Below are 15,332 nucleotides of genomic sequence, written 5' to 3' on the forward strand. Positions count from 1 at the left end.
CCTGGGTTCAAGCAATTCTCCTGCCGCAGCCTCCTGAGTAGCTGGGATTACAGGCGCCCACTACCACACCCGGCTAATTTTTGTATTTTTAGTAGAGACAGGGTTTTGCCATGTTGGCCAGCTGGTCACGAACTCAAGTGATCCACCCGCTTCAGCCTCCCAAAGTGCTGGGATTACAGGCATGAGTCACCATGCCTGGCAATTATTTAATTTATTTATTTTGAGACAGAGTCTCACTCTGTTGCCCAGGTTGGAGTGCAGTGGCATGATCCTGGTTTACTGCAACCTCCACCTTCTAGGTTCAAGCGATTCTCTTGCCTCAGGCTCCTGAGTAGCTGGGATTACAGGCATGTGCCACCACTCCTGGCTAATTTTTGTATTTTTAGTAGAGACGGGGTTTCATCATGTTGGCCAGGGTGGTCTCGAACTCCTGACCTCAAGTGATCCACCCACCTTGGCCTCCCAAAATGCTGGGATTATAGGCTTGAGCACCTGACCGCCTCAATTATTTTAAATTTGTTGAAATTTGTTTTGTGGCCTAACATGTGGTCTATCCTGGTGAATGTTCCATGTGCTGAGAAAATAATGTATATTCTGCAGCTGCTGGATGAAATGCTTTGTATATATCTGTTAGGTCCATTTGGTCTAAAGTGTATTTTAAGTCTAATGTTTCTTTGCTGATTTTTTGTCTAGATGATCTGTCCAGTGCTGACAGTGGGGTGTTGAAGTTCCTAACTACTATTGTATTGGAGTCTATCTCTCTCTTTAGAGCTAATAATACTTGCTTTATATTATATACTGGATGCTCCAGTGTTGGCTGCATATATATTTACAACTGTTATATCCTCTTGGTAAATTGATCCCTTTAGCATTATATAATGACCTTCTTTGTCTCATTTTATAGTTTTTGACTTAAAGTCTGTTTTGTCAGACATAAATATAGCTATTCCTGCTTGCATTTCTTTTCCGCTTGCATGGAATGAATAACCTTCTCCATCCATTCACTTTCAGTTTATATGTATCTTTACAGGTGAAGTGAATTTCTCATAGGCAGCATATATTTAGATTGTTAAAAAAATTCAATATTTTAAATACAGGAGGTACATGTGAGATTTGTTACATGGGTATATTACACCCAGATGGTGAGTTTAGCACCCAACAGATAGTTTTTTTCTTTTTTCTTTTTTTTTTTGAGATGGAGTCTCGCTCTGTCGCCCAGGTTGGAGTGCAGTGGCCGGATCTCAGCTCACTGCAAACTCCGCCTCCCAGGGTTATGCCATTCTCCTACCTCAGCCTCCTGAGTAGCTGGGACTACAGGCGCCCACCACCTCGCACGGCTAGTTTTTTGTATTTTTCAGTAGAGATGGGGTTTCACCGTGTTAGCCAGGATGGTCTCGATCTCCTGACCTCGTGATCCGCCCGTCTCAGCCTCCCAAAGTGCTGGGATAACAGGCTTAAGCCACCGCACCTGGCCTTTTTTTTTTTGAGATGGAGTCTTGCTTTGTCGCCAGGCTGGAGTGCAGTGACTCAATCTTGGGTCACTACAACCTCTGCCTCCTGGGTTAAAGTGATTCTCCTGCCTCAGCCTTCCGAGTAGCTGGGACTACAGGCGTATGCCACCATGCCTCGCTAATTTTTGTATTTTTAGTAGAGATGGGGTTTCACCATGTTGGCCAGGATGGTCTCGATCTCTTGACCTCGTGATCTGCCCGCCTTGGCCTCCCAAAGTGCTGGGGTTACAGGTGTGAGCCACTGTGCCCAGTCCCCAATAGATAGTTTTTCAACCCACCCCCCCTGCCCTCCTCTCTAGTAGTCCATGGTGTTTATTATTCCCATGTTATGTCCATGTGTGTTCAATGTTTAGGTCAGTATTTGGTTTTCTGTTCCTGTGTTAGTTTGCTTAGGATTATGACCTTCAGCTCCATCTATGTTGCTGTAAAGGATATGATTTCATTCTTTTAAAAAATTCATTCAGTGGCTGGGCATGGTGGCTCACACCTGTAATCCCAGCACTTTGGAAGGATGAGGCAGGAGGATTGCTTGAGCTCTGGATTCAAGACCAGTCTGGGCAACATAGTAATAGCCCGTCTCTACAAAAATACAAAAATAAGCCAGGTGTGGTGATACATGCCTTGCACGGTGATGAATGCCTGTAGTTCCAGCCATTCAGGAGGCTGGGGCAAGAGGATCGCCTGACCCCGGGAGGCAGAGGTTGCAGTGAGTTGAGATTGCACCACTGTACTCCAGCCTGGGCACCAGAGTGAGAAAGAAGTTCATTTAGCCAGTCTACATCTTTTCAGTGGGCAATTTAATTTGTTTACATTCAAGGTTACTACTGATAGGTGAAGGCCTACTCCTGTCATTTTGTTAACTGTTTTCTGCTTGTTTTCTATATGCTTTCTTCCTTTCTTCTTATCATTGTGGGTTGGTGGTTTTCTGTAGAGCAACAAGGTTTGAATCTTTTCTCTTTCTTTCTTGTGTATCTGTTCTACCAGTGAGTTTTATACTGTTGTTTCCATATAACGATTATTGACTTTTTGCCTCCAGATGTAGGACTCCCTCGAACATTTCCTATAGGTCGAATCTAGTGGGGATAAATTTCCTCAGTTTTTGCATGTCTGGGAAATACTATTTCTCCCTCATTTCCAAAAGTTAGCTTTGCTGGATATAGGATTCTTATTGATTGACTGATTGAGACAGGGTCTCACTCCATTGCCCAGGCTGGAGTACAGTGGTGCAATCAGAGCTCACTGCAACCTCTGCCTCCTGAGCTCAAATGATCCTCAACTGGGTAAAGCATTCTTGGTTGACAATTGTTTTCTTTCAGTCCTTTGAATGTATCATCTCAATCTCTCCAGGCCTATAAAGTTTCTGAGGAGAAATCTGCTGTTCGTTTAATGAGGATTCTAAGTGACTTGATGATTTTCTGTTGTTTTTAGAATTCTGTCTGTCTTTGACTTGACAATTTGACTACAATGTGCTTTGGGAGGAACCTTTTAGGGATTGTTCTGTTTGGAGACTTTTGAGCCTCCTAGATCTAGATGTCCATATTTCTCCTCATATTTGGGAAGTTTTCAGCTATTATTTCTTTTTTTTTGAGACAGGGTCTTACTCTGTCATCCCAGGCTAGAGTGTAGTGGTGTGATCTCAGCTTGTCACAGCCTCAACCTCCCAGGTTCAAGTGATCCTCCTGCCTCAGCCCCCTGAGTAGGTGGGACTACAGGTACATGCCACCATGCCTGGCTAATATTTGTATTTTTTGTAGAGATGGAGTATCACCATGTTGCCCAGGCTGGACTCAAACTTCTGAGCTAAATCGATCTGCCCACCTTGGCCTCCCAAAGTGCTGGGATTACAGGTGTAAGCCACCATGCCCAACCTATTATTTCATTAAGTAGATTTTTCTACACCTTTCCCTTTCTCTTCTCCTTCTGGAACTCCCATAATACAAATATTTATTTGCTTACTGGTGTTCCATAAGTCTCAGAGGCCCTCTTCACTCTTTTTCATTCTTTCTTCTTTTTCTGACTCTGATTTTTTTTTTCAAATGACTTGTCTTCAAGTTCAGATATTCTTCTGCTTGATCAAATCGGCTGTTGAAGCTCTCTATTGTATTTTGTATTTTTCATTGAATTCTTCAGCTGTAGATTTCTGTTTGGTTCTTTTTAAATTTCTATCTTTTTGCTGAATTTCTTGTTCATATTGCGAACTGCTTTCCCAATTTTTTTTTTTTTTTTAGGCAGAGTTTTGCTCTTGTTGCCTAGGCTAGAGAGCAATGGCGCAATCTCAGCTCACCGCAACCTCTGTCTCCCAGGTTCAAACGATTCTCCTGCCTCAGCCTCCCAAGTAGCTGGGATTACAGGCATGCGCACCACGCCTGGCTAATTTTGTATTTTTAATAGAGACGGAGTTTCTCCATGTTGGTCAGGCTGCTCTCGAACTCCTGACCTCAGGTATTCTGCCTGCCTCGGCCTCTCAAAGTAATGAGATCACAGGCGTGAGCCACTGCGGCCGGCCTGCTTTCCCAATTTTGTTGAGTTGTCTATTGGTATTTTCTTGTATCTCAATATATTTGGGCTATCCCAATATCTATGGGATACAGAGTTGCTCAGCTCTTCCAGGGCACCAATTCCCCAGCACCAGTTCAGCTCAGGCATAGGGCTATGCCTGTTCTGGGTGGCCCACACATAGTCTCCCTGATATGCAGGGCACTACTGCAGCTTAGGTACTGGCGTGTGTGACTGCTCTGGATGACTAAGGCACTCCTTCCTGAGACACAACATACTACTTCAATTTAGGCACTGGAGAGGTATGACTTCTTTTTTTTTTTTTTTTTTTTTTAAATAGAGACGGAGTCTCGCTCTGTTGCCCAGGTTGGAGTAGCTAGGACTACAGGTGCACACCATGACGTCCGACTAATTTTTTTTGTATTTTTAGTAGAGACGGGGTTCCACCATGTTGGCCAGTCTGTTCTCAAACTCCTGACCTCAGGTGATATGCCTGCTTTGGCCTCCCAAAGTGCTGGGATTACAGGTGTGAGCCACTGCACCTGGCCGAGGTATGACCTCTTTAAGTGGCCAAGGCACAAGGTGTAACAGGTGCTTGCAGCTCGACAGGGCTGTCAGGCCACTGGGCTGGGGTAATTTGGTGATAGCGTAGCCTTAACGATAAAGAGGAGTCATGGCTACTTGCCCCTGCAGCAAGACATACTCCAGCTATAGTTCTACTGCTCCACTGCCAAGATGGAGTAGTGCAGTGGCTGCTTGGACCATAGTGCGTGGAGCACAGTATCAGCTCCTTCTCTCGGGTAGGGGGTGGGTACACTTAAGTGGACTCCAGGCAGCTCCCCCAGATGGGCTTAGTGCCTAAGAACAGTGCTGGGGACCCCAGTGTAGGTGTCCAAGGTGTTGATGGGGATTGCTGGGATCCTCTTGCTTATCCGTTCACTGTAGGAGAGAAGTTCCTGCTGGTTCCCAGCTGATCCTGATTTGGAGATGTAGTGGAGGCTCAGTGTTTCTTTCTGTTCTCTGTGTGGTCATCCCAAGTTTCTGTGCATACCAGGGTTTCTGTTACTCCTCTGATGCACTCCAGGGCTCTCCCTCAGTTATTTTCATTAAAATATAACTATATTAGTTATATTTTATATTAGTTGTATATAACTATATACAACTCTGTATCCCATAGATATTGGCCTGGTGCAGTGGTTAATGCCTGTAATCCCAGCACTTTGGGAGGTTGAGGCGAGTGGATCACGTGAGGTCAGGAGTTCGAGACCAGACTGGCCAACGTGGTGAAACATCGTCTTTACTAAAAATACAAACATTAGCCAGGCGTGGTGGCAGGAACCTATAATTCCAGCTACTCTGGAGGCTGAGGCAGAAGAATTGCTTGCATCTGGGAGGTGGAGATTGCAGTGAGCTGAGATCATGCCATTACACTCTAGCCTGGGCGACAAAAGCAAGACTCCATCTCAAAAAAAAGAAAAAAAAAAAAAAAAGGCCAGACATGGTGGCTCATGCCTGTAATCCCAACACTTTGGTAGGTTGAAGTGGGTGAATTACCTGAGGTCAGGAGTTTGAGACCAGCCTGACCATCATGGTGACACCCCGTCTCTACTAAAAATGCAAAAATTAGCTGGGCATGGTGGTGGGTGCCTGTAATCCCCGCTACTTGGGAGGCTGAGGCAGGAGAATTGCCTGACCCTGGGAGACGGAGGTTGCAGTGAGCCGAGATCACACTACTGCACTCCAGCCTGGGTGACAGAGCGAGACTCCGTTAAAAAAAAAATGTAGTTGTTTATCTGTTTTTCTGGCTTTCTTTGTGAGGGTAGCAAGCACTAGGGGCTTCTAGTCAGCCATCTTGCTGACATCACTTCCTCTGGACCGCCCATTAACTACCAATCCTGAAAATGTACAACATTAATTGTAAAGAGGAGCTGATATAAGAACATGGATAAATAAGTGGGACAATAATTTAAAGCCACGAATCCAAAACAGGTTGGTACATGTTGTATATATACAGCTGTAAGATACAGAGCTGAATAGTAAGACATCTGGAAATTCCTATCTTAATCAATGGCAAGTAACCTAAAATAGTTTTGGGTTATAGACTCTCAGACATCCTGGGAACTTTCTGTTGTTGGGAAGTTTGAGATGCACTGATTTAAAGCTTATGTTCTACCAAGTAAAGCTAACACATTAATGAAATGGTTTTCTGGAAAGAATAAGAAAAACTTTTAAAATTATTTAACTGAAACTTAAGGCCAGGCACAGTGGCTCAAGCCTGTAATCCCCGCACTTTGGGAGGCCAAAGTGGGCAGATTACTTGAGGTCAGAAGTTTGAGACCAGCCTGGCTAACATGTTGAAACCCTGTCTCTATTAGAAAAAAACAAAATAAAACAAAAATTACTTGGTGTGGTGGCACCCAGTAATCCTAGTCTGTAATCCCAGCTACTAGGGAGGCTGAGGCATGAGAGTCACTTGAACCCAGGAGGCGGAGGCTGCAGTGAGCCGAGATCATGCTACTGTACTCCAGCCTGGGCAACAGAGCAAGACTCTGTCTCAAAAAAAAAAAAAAAAAAAAGTAAAGCTGTAATTGTACAATTAAATTCTTATTTTATTTTTTGAGACAAGGTCTGGCTCTGTCACCTAGCCTGGAGTGCAGTGGCATGATTTTGGCTCACGGCAACCTCCCTTTGCCTGGCTCAAGTGATCCTCCCACCACAGCCTCCTGAGTAGCTGAGACTACAGGCACATGCTACCATGTCTGGCTGATTTTTGTATTTTTTGTAGAGACAGGGTTTCTCTATGTTGCCCAGGCCGGTCTCAAACTCCTGAACTCAAGCATCTGCCCATCTCAGCCTCCCAAAGTGTGGGGATTATAGGTGTGAGCCACCATGCCCAGCTCAATTACACTCTTTCACATGCTTAATACCTACTAGTACATGTCAAAGTTTTCTATAAAATGTTATCATTAGCTGAGTGTGAAGGTCTATTGTCCCAACTACTTGGGAGGCTGAGGTGGGAGGACTGCTTGAGCCCAAGAGTTCTAGTCTAGCCTGAGCAAAATAGTACTTTCTCTCCTTTCTCTCTCTTTTTTTTTTAAAAGACGCATATGCTAAAGGAACAATCAGGTACTTTCACTTTTTAAAAACATTTTAGGTAAATTAAGGGCCTGTTTCAGGGAGATTCATTCTATTAAACTACTTATATTCTGATATTTTCATAAAAATAAGTTCCTAAGTCCCTTTCAAGGTAAGGAAAGGGAAGACATTTGTTTACTGAAAGTTTCATCTAATTTCATGTGGAAACAATTTGGAATGTAATGAGTATTTCTTTATCCTTTTTCTGAGATTTAAAAAATACATGTAAGAATGACAGTTCTTGTATTAAAATATTTTACCCAAAGTGTAGGCTTACCTGTATTCCAGCATGGCTACAGAGGTAAAAATCAAACTCATATGGGTGTGTAATATCTGTATCAACTGTTGTTCCAGCTGGGATATTGCCACTTCTTCCAACCTAGATTTGTTTGGTTAAAGTTTAAACAAACAAGAAAAAGGTAAAAATGTATCTGAAAGCACTTTAAAAAATGTATGAATACATAGGCTGATCCTACATTTCACTACTTTCACCTTGAAATATGACTTAAGCAGTCATTCGGAGCAGACTTTACGCAGGTCCTAGTTTCTATTCTTAAATGTTGCTGAAAGTGAGCGCTGGTACACAACAAGGCCTAATATAGTCTCTACTACTGCTTAGCTGATAGTTGACCCCACTATGGGTGGAAGACACTAAAAAAAATTTTTTTTAAATTAACTTAAAGTGCTCTAATTTGTGGTACCTGTGCATAGCAGGCATTCTTGAACATGTGATTTATGAAGATCAGCATTTACCTTGGAGAAAACTAGATGTTTAGAGAGACAGAATGCTGACAGCATCAACAACAGTCACACCATTTGTTAACCATTTATGGGTCAGGCACTTTAAACACATTATTTCTAAATCCTGATAACAATCTTGCAAGTTAGGGATTATTTCTATTTGTTTAGAGAAATAAAGGCTCAGGAATACAAAATAATTTGCTCAACAGCACACAATAAAGGGCAGAACTGGGATTCAAACAATGAAATAATTGCAAAGGCCTTATTCCTTTTATTTCATACTATCAGTTTCAACATCTTGTAAGAGAACAGACACCACGATTTTCTCTGAGTGGATAAAATATAACTGAAATGACTCAAAATTCTGATGATGCAAGCTTATAAAGCACTTAAAAATGTTTATTATACCCACCTCCATCGCCTTATCCCAACGTACTGAAAATCATTAACTGTAACTCTAGGTTTACAAGGCTAGCAAATCAGAAACTATTTTACTGGCCGGGCGCGGTGGCTCAAGCCTGTAATCCCAGCACTTTGGGAGGCCGAGACGGGTGGATCACGAGGTCAGGAGATCGAGACCATCCTGGCTAACACGGTGAAACCCCGTCTCTACTAAAAATACAAAAAACTAGCCGGGCGAGGTGGTGGGCGCCTGTAGTCCCGGCTACTCGGGAGGCTGAGGCAGGAGAATGGCGTAAACCCAGGAGGCGGAGCTTGCAGTGAGCTGAGATCCGGCCACTGCACTCCAGCCTGGGCGACACAGCAAGACTCCATCTCAAAAAAAAAAAAAAAAAAAAAAGAAACTATTTTACTGACTCAGATATTATTTTGCCACGTGAATGACTGTTATAAGTGAGTGACTGTTATAAAGGTGGTACCTTGAATTATAGTGGTGTGGACCAAGCAGCTTCACTTCACCAAGCACAAAATAAAACAGTTCATCATCTATGACATTATGCCTGGTCTTAAAAAACACTTAACTCTAATCAATTAGCAACACACAAATCTTCTAATTAATACATACAAAAAGTTGTAGGCTGGGTGTGATGGCTCACACCTATAATCCTAGCATTTTGGGAGGCTGAGGTGGGCGGATCACTTGAAGCCAGGAGTTTGTGACCAGCCTGGCCAACATGGTGAAATCCTGTCTCTAATAAAAATACAAAAATTAGCCGGGCGTGGTGGCACATGCCTGTAATCCCAGCTACTCAGGAGGCAGAGGCCTGACAATCGCTTGAACCCAGGAGGCGGAGGCTGCAGTGAGCCAAGGTCGTGCCACTGCATTCCAGCCTGGGCAACAGAGCAAAACTGTCACAAAAACAAAAACAAAAACAAAAACAAAACTACCTCATAATCTTGTTGGTGAGGGTTAAATTGATTACATTTATAAGTAATACTTAGAAAAATATCTATTATTATTTCTTCTTCTCTGTTCTATCACTATCACCACCACCCTACAGCTAGCCAAACTTTATTTATTAAAATTTTTTTTTGTCCTTATCATGATACTAATGAGAGCTAGCCAATCTTTAATGAGTACTTAAGTGTGGGCCAAGCCCTGTTCTAAGTGCATTACGTACTTTATTTAATTCTCCCAACAACCTAAATAAGGTAGACATTAATATTATCCAATCTTGCTAAGAAATAAGCAGGTATAGAGATGTTAAGTTGCCTGCCCAAAGGAATCAGTGAGTATGTATGGCAAAGACAAACATCCCTCTCGTAGTCCTTTCTATCAAATCCATTTCTCAAGGGGACACAACACTTGGTCCCATTAGATTTCTCTGCTCCAGGATTTGCAGGATGGGGACAGATGGGGTCAGAGCACTGAACATGACAGTAAGACAGTAAGACTGCTATCTTGCTGCACACAGATAAGAAAACGTGTTTCCTTAGGTATTTATACCTCTCTTTCCTTCCTAATTATAAAAAATATACATTCACATTATAAAATGCATAAAATGATTCTGTGAACTTTAAAGGAAACATGGCTTAAAAGTTAGTATGTATAAATTTCCACTTTTTTTTTTTTTTTTTTTGAGATGGAGTCTTGCTCTCTTGCCCAGGCTGGAGTACTGTGGCACCATCTCGGCTCACTGCAACCTCCACCTGCTGGGTTTAAGCAATTCTTCTGCCTCAGCCTCCCGAGTAGCTGGGATTACATATGTGTGTCACCACGCCCGGCTAAGTTTTGTATTTTTAGTAGAGACAGGGTTTCACTGTGCTGGCCAGGCTGGTCTCGAACTCCCAACCTCAAGTGATCCGCCTGCCTTGGCCTCCCAAGGTGCTGGAATTACAGGCATGAGCCACTGTGCCTGGCCTGAATTTCCACTTTTTAAAAAAACTAATTTGTATCAGATATTTTAAAAAGACAATGTACCTTTTTTTCTGAAGATTTTAGGAAAATATGAATAGAAAAATAATTTTAAAACTATGAGTTTCTTCACAACAAAAAAGTAGAATGAGATTTTGAACATTTGGAGTGTGACTAGAAATTCTAGAAAGTTAAAAATTATCTATTTTGATGCTTCTATACTCATAATGTAATTGTTGAAATTTGCTACTGTATATTGGAAACCCTGCTGTTGGCAGAGGGCCCTTGTTGAATGTTCTATGAACTATGTTGGATAAGCTTGGTTTACAATAGTATTACAACAGAGGTGAGATTACCCTTTCTGTCCTATCAGCACAAAATAATCGAGTGTGGTGTCTCTTCTGAACTACAATGTAGGTTATTCCAGGTTGATAGTCTTTCTCCAAACTGATGCAGGCTTCTCGAATTGCTAGTAGTTCATAATATAATACCTAGAGAATATGAAATGGAAAGATTCAATATAGTCAGCTATTTGTTTTTATACTTCAAAGAAGGATAATGATTTAATCTCAGGATTCCTTAATTTCATCGCTCTAAAGCTAATATGCTTCTTGATTCCATTTTAATAATTATCAGAACATGGTCTTAACAAGTAAGGTATACACATTCGTAGCAAACATTTTCAAAAAGACGATCTAAGAAAACACCAAGTTTTGACTTGGGGAACTCTAAAAAGGTTTTTAACTCTAGAACTAGACGCCATATTATAAACACAATATCTGATTTCACCACAGTCTGATGAGATTCTAGGTAACCAACCTGCCTAAACTGCCCTTCTGAAACACCATCCCGATAAAAGATGATACGAGTAGGCTTGAACCGAGTTGACTTATAAAATTGAATAAGAAGTTCCCGGACCATGGAGGCCAAGTCCTGGATGATCTCCTGTCGGGGTCTCTGAACTCTTACTGTGGCACAGTATCTGCTTGGGTGGGCATCCATACTACCTACAACCTAGGTTAGAAAAAGTAAAAATAAATAAATAAATAAAAATAAATGATAATCAAAATTACATGAATTCATTTACATTTTTATTTTACTGTAACCTTACCGTTTATCACTGTTTACTTTGAAAGTAATCAAAAATAGTAATTCTGAGTTGGGTATGATGGCATGTGCCTGTAGTTCCAGCTACTCAGGAAGCTGAGGCAGGAGGATCACTTGTACCCAGAAATTTGAGGCCAGCCTGGGCAAAAGAGCAAGACCCCATCTCTCTCTCTCTCTCTCTCTTTTTTTTTTTTTGAGACGCAGTCTTGCTCTGTCACCGGCCTGGAGTGCAGTGGTGCGATCTCGGCTCACTGCAACCTCCACCTCCTGGGTTCAAGCGATTCTCCTGCCTCAGCCTCCAGAGTAGCTAGGACTACAGGCATGCACCACCACACCCAGCTAATTTTTGTACTTTTAGTAGAGACAAGGTTTCACCATGTTGGCCAGGATGTCTCGATATCTTGACCTCGTGATCCACCTGCCTTGGCCTCCCAAAGTGCTGGGATTACAGGTGTGAGCCACTGCGCCCAGCCTACCCCATCTTCTAAAAAAATTAAAAAGAATAGTACTTCCCATTGAAAAACAGAATAAAACACCTAGTATAGGGTAAAAAACTATTTTTCTTATAACTAGGCTGAACTATACATTTAACAACTAGATTCTTTGTGTTGTTGGTAGACTTAAAGATTAGTGAGGAAAGAAAAAGACAAAAAGATGTGTATAAGAGAGTAAGAGAAAGGAAATAAACAAAAATAAGGACCAATTCAAACCACTGATTTTTCTTCCTATCTCTTCCACTTTAGCAACCTATCTCAGAAGCCATACTTAAGACTTTAGCTTCATCTTAGAACTGTTACGCTTCATACATTTTAAAATCAGAATTTTCCCTCTCGGCCTGAATCTATACAGTCTTATTGAGCTGTATTTGTGTTCTGTATCTGGTCCTCAGAGAAGTTAATCTTGGTTTTGAAACCAGCTATATTAATTTTCTCTCTGTGTCTAATATTGTTATGTCTTTGGAGAAGAGACCTCAAAGCATGAACTTATAACATTATTCTGATCAGAGCCTAGAGCTGGTCACTGCCTCCAGACTGTCTTTCTTCCAGTTAACCTATACCAAAGTCATGCTTCAAAAATGGAACTTTGACCATTTCTTTCCCTTGAAAGGTATCTCGCTACTAAGAATAAATCCAGACCCCTCAGATGGAACAAAATGCCTCATAAAAGCTTCCTAGCCTCATAGCCTGCAGTATACTATGTTCCAATTCCTTATATTTCTCAACATTCCCAAAACACACCAGGTTCTTGCAACTTAAATGTTGTTACTTCGTTATCGTGATAACACCTATTGCACTATGTGGCCTTCATTACTTACATTAGTTTCTCACACTACTCTCTAAGTTCTTGGGGATAGAAGCCATATACCGAAAAAGAATCAACCAATAAATTCTATTTACAAGATTTCTGATAACCATAAAAGAAAGTGGGTATTTGGTAGAAATGGATTTAGTAGAAAAAGACAATGACTACCAGAAGTCCAATGGAATTAAAATATCCTTAAACCTTTTGGAAAATGACTCAAAGTAGCAAATCCAAGGAAGTCTTTTGAGTTCCTTTCTTTATCATTTTATCATCTATAAGAACACTTTAATGAATGTTAGAGATGACTCAATACAACCACTGAACATTTAAAGAAAATAATTCATGAATATCATTAAAAATACACGGCCGGGCGTGGTGGCTCACGCCTGTAATCCCAGCACTTTGGGAGGCCGAGGTGGGCGGATCATGAGGTCAGGAAATCGAGACTATCCTGGTTAACACCATGAAACCCTGTCTCTACTAAAATAATACGAAAAATTAGCTGGGCGTGGTGGCGGGCGCCTGAAGTCTCAGCTACTCAGGAGGCTGAGGCAGGAGAATGGTGTGAACCCGGGAGGCGGAGCTTGCAGTGAGCAGAGATTGCGCCACTGCACTCCAGCCTAGGCAACAGAGCAAGACTCTGTCTCAAAAAAAAAAACAAAAAACAAAAAAAACAAAGCAAGAGAATAGATAAAAATTAATTTCCTTTTTTTTTTTTTTTTTTTTTTTTTGAGACGGAGTCTCGCTCTGTCACCCAGGCTGGAGTGCAGTGGCCGGATCTCAGCTCACTGCAAGCTCCGCCTCCCGGGTTTACGCCATTCTCCGGCCTCAGCCTCCCGAGTAGCTGGGACTACAGGCGCCCGCCACCTCGCCCGGCTAGTTTTTTGTATTTCTTAATAGAGACGGGGTTTCACTGTGTTAGCCAGGATGGTCTCGATCTCCTGACCTCGTGATCCGCCCGTCTTGGCCTCCCAAAGTGCTGGGATTACAGGCTTGAGCCACCGCGCCCGGCCAAAAATTAATTTCCTTTATACTAATAAAAATAGCTTTGAAACCTTGAAGTGAAAATTTAAATATTACTATCATTTTCAGGGATGAATTGTATTTATCAGATTCCTAAAACGTACGATTTATGTGAAGATTACAATGGATCATAGAAAAAATATTAAATCTTTTTTTTTGAGACGGGGTCTCCCTCTGTCACCCAGGTAGGTACCTTTAAGGCACCTGCCACCACGTCAGGCTAATTTCGTATTTTTCACAGAGATGTGGTTTCACCATGTTGGTCAGGCTGGTCTCAAACTCCTGACCTCAAGTGATCCACCCGCCTCAGCCTCCCAAAGTGTCGGGATTATAGGCATGAGCCACCGCGCCTGGCCAATTAAATCTTACAGTTTAATTTCTGAAGTTTATTAAATAAGCCTAAAATATGTTCATATTTTCAAAATGTTGGTTATTTGTTAAAATCAAGTGATTTTCAAAATGGGTAAAATATTATCAGGCTTTCTCAAGTTTATAAGAAACACACTTAAACTGACACAAAAAGGTTACAACTAGAGAGCAAATTAAAAATAGGCAGATGCTAAAAGCAGGAGCGGCAATAGTAAAATAAAGAATTTGGCCAGGCGCGGTAGCTCACGCCTGTAATCTAAGCAATTTGGGAGGCAGAGGCGGGTGGACTGACTGAGATCAGGAATTCAAGACAAGCCTGGCCAACATGGTGAAGCTCCGTCTCTACTAAAAAATAAGAAAAATTAGCTGGGCATGGTGGCAGGTGCCTGTACTCCCAGCTACTCGGGAGGCTGAGGCAGGAGAATCGATTGAACCTGGGACACGGAGGTTGCAGTGAGCCGAGACTGTGTCACTGCACTCCAGCCTGGGCAACAAGATAACTCTGTCTGAAAAAAAGAAATAAAATAAAGTAAAATAAAATAAAAGAATTCAGGTCCAAAGTATTGAACTGGATGAAGGTAGAAGACATTTTATATGTTAAAAAATGTAATCCACCAGGCTTATATGTAATGCATCTTTCTATGACAAAGACATTACTGAAATATACAAACTATTCAAAACAACAAAAAGTAACTAAAAATGCATAATCATGGAGAGGTCAAGTAGACAAATTAAAGTATAATACAGAAGATTTGAATGATATAACTAGCAAACTTGATTTAATAGTTACATATGGAACTTGTAAACCCCAAACCAGAGAATAATCACTCTTTTCAAAAACGCAAAGAACACTTATGAAAGTTGGCTACAAAGAAAATACTAAAAGTCAAAAAGTTGAAACTGCAAAATTGATACTGGTCTGTCAACGTCAGGTAAGAGAAACCTGGCGAACACTCACAGCAGCAATAGAAGGCTTCTTTCCATCACCAGCAGGTGGATGAGTGACGTCGGCTCCCAAAAAGATCACTGGTTGCTGGAACACAGAAGGTCTTCAACACATTTTGAAAAAGGGTTAGATATTTCATTTTTTCATTATCCATTTATCTGTTTCACACAATTGCAACATAACTTCAAGTTATTGACAGCACAGAGGAAGTCCTATGTAATCCAAAGTCTTACTCACAGCAGAATTTTGTCTAAAATAGTGATGCTGGTGGTTGAAAAGGGCTATATTCATATTAACAGATGCTAGTATTCTCCAACATGGGCACAAAATTATAAACTTCCTTATGATCCACAAATTTTTATCACTGTTTAAAAATCAACTTATATTT

The 15,332-nt window shown here is 41.4% G+C and overlaps 1 protein-coding gene across 13 annotated transcripts in view; it reads right to left on the minus strand.

Annotated features, from left to right (window-relative positions):
* The window catches only part of LOC102144351 (argonaute RISC catalytic component 3), a 141,780-nt gene that overhangs the window by 23,600 nt on the left and 102,848 nt on the right, over window positions 1-15,332 (minus strand). For 10 of the 13 annotated variants that reach the window (XR_012422695.1, XM_045374678.2, XM_005543982.5 and 7 more), the window contains 4 exons: window positions 14,957-15,047; window positions 11,017-11,211; window positions 10,554-10,688; window positions 7,420-7,521 (listed from right to left, as the gene is read on the minus strand). Coding sequence is in view for 10 of the 13 variants with exons in the window: in XM_045374678.2 (XP_045230613.1) it covers window positions 7,420-7,521; window positions 10,554-10,688; window positions 11,017-11,211; window positions 14,957-15,047 (523 nt within the window). In the remaining 3 variants the exon portion in view is untranslated. Of the gene's footprint in view, window positions 1-5,781; window positions 5,903-7,419; window positions 7,522-10,553; window positions 10,689-11,016; window positions 11,212-14,956; window positions 15,048-15,332 lie in introns of those variants that run through there. The other 3 variants (XM_045374688.3, XR_012422693.1, XR_012422696.1) reach the window with 3 other exon arrangements.

Source organism: Macaca fascicularis, chromosome 1, assembly GCF_037993035.2.
Source record: "Macaca fascicularis isolate 582-1 chromosome 1, T2T-MFA8v1.1".
NCBI classification, from domain to species: domain Eukaryota; kingdom Metazoa; phylum Chordata; class Mammalia; order Primates; family Cercopithecidae; genus Macaca; species Macaca fascicularis.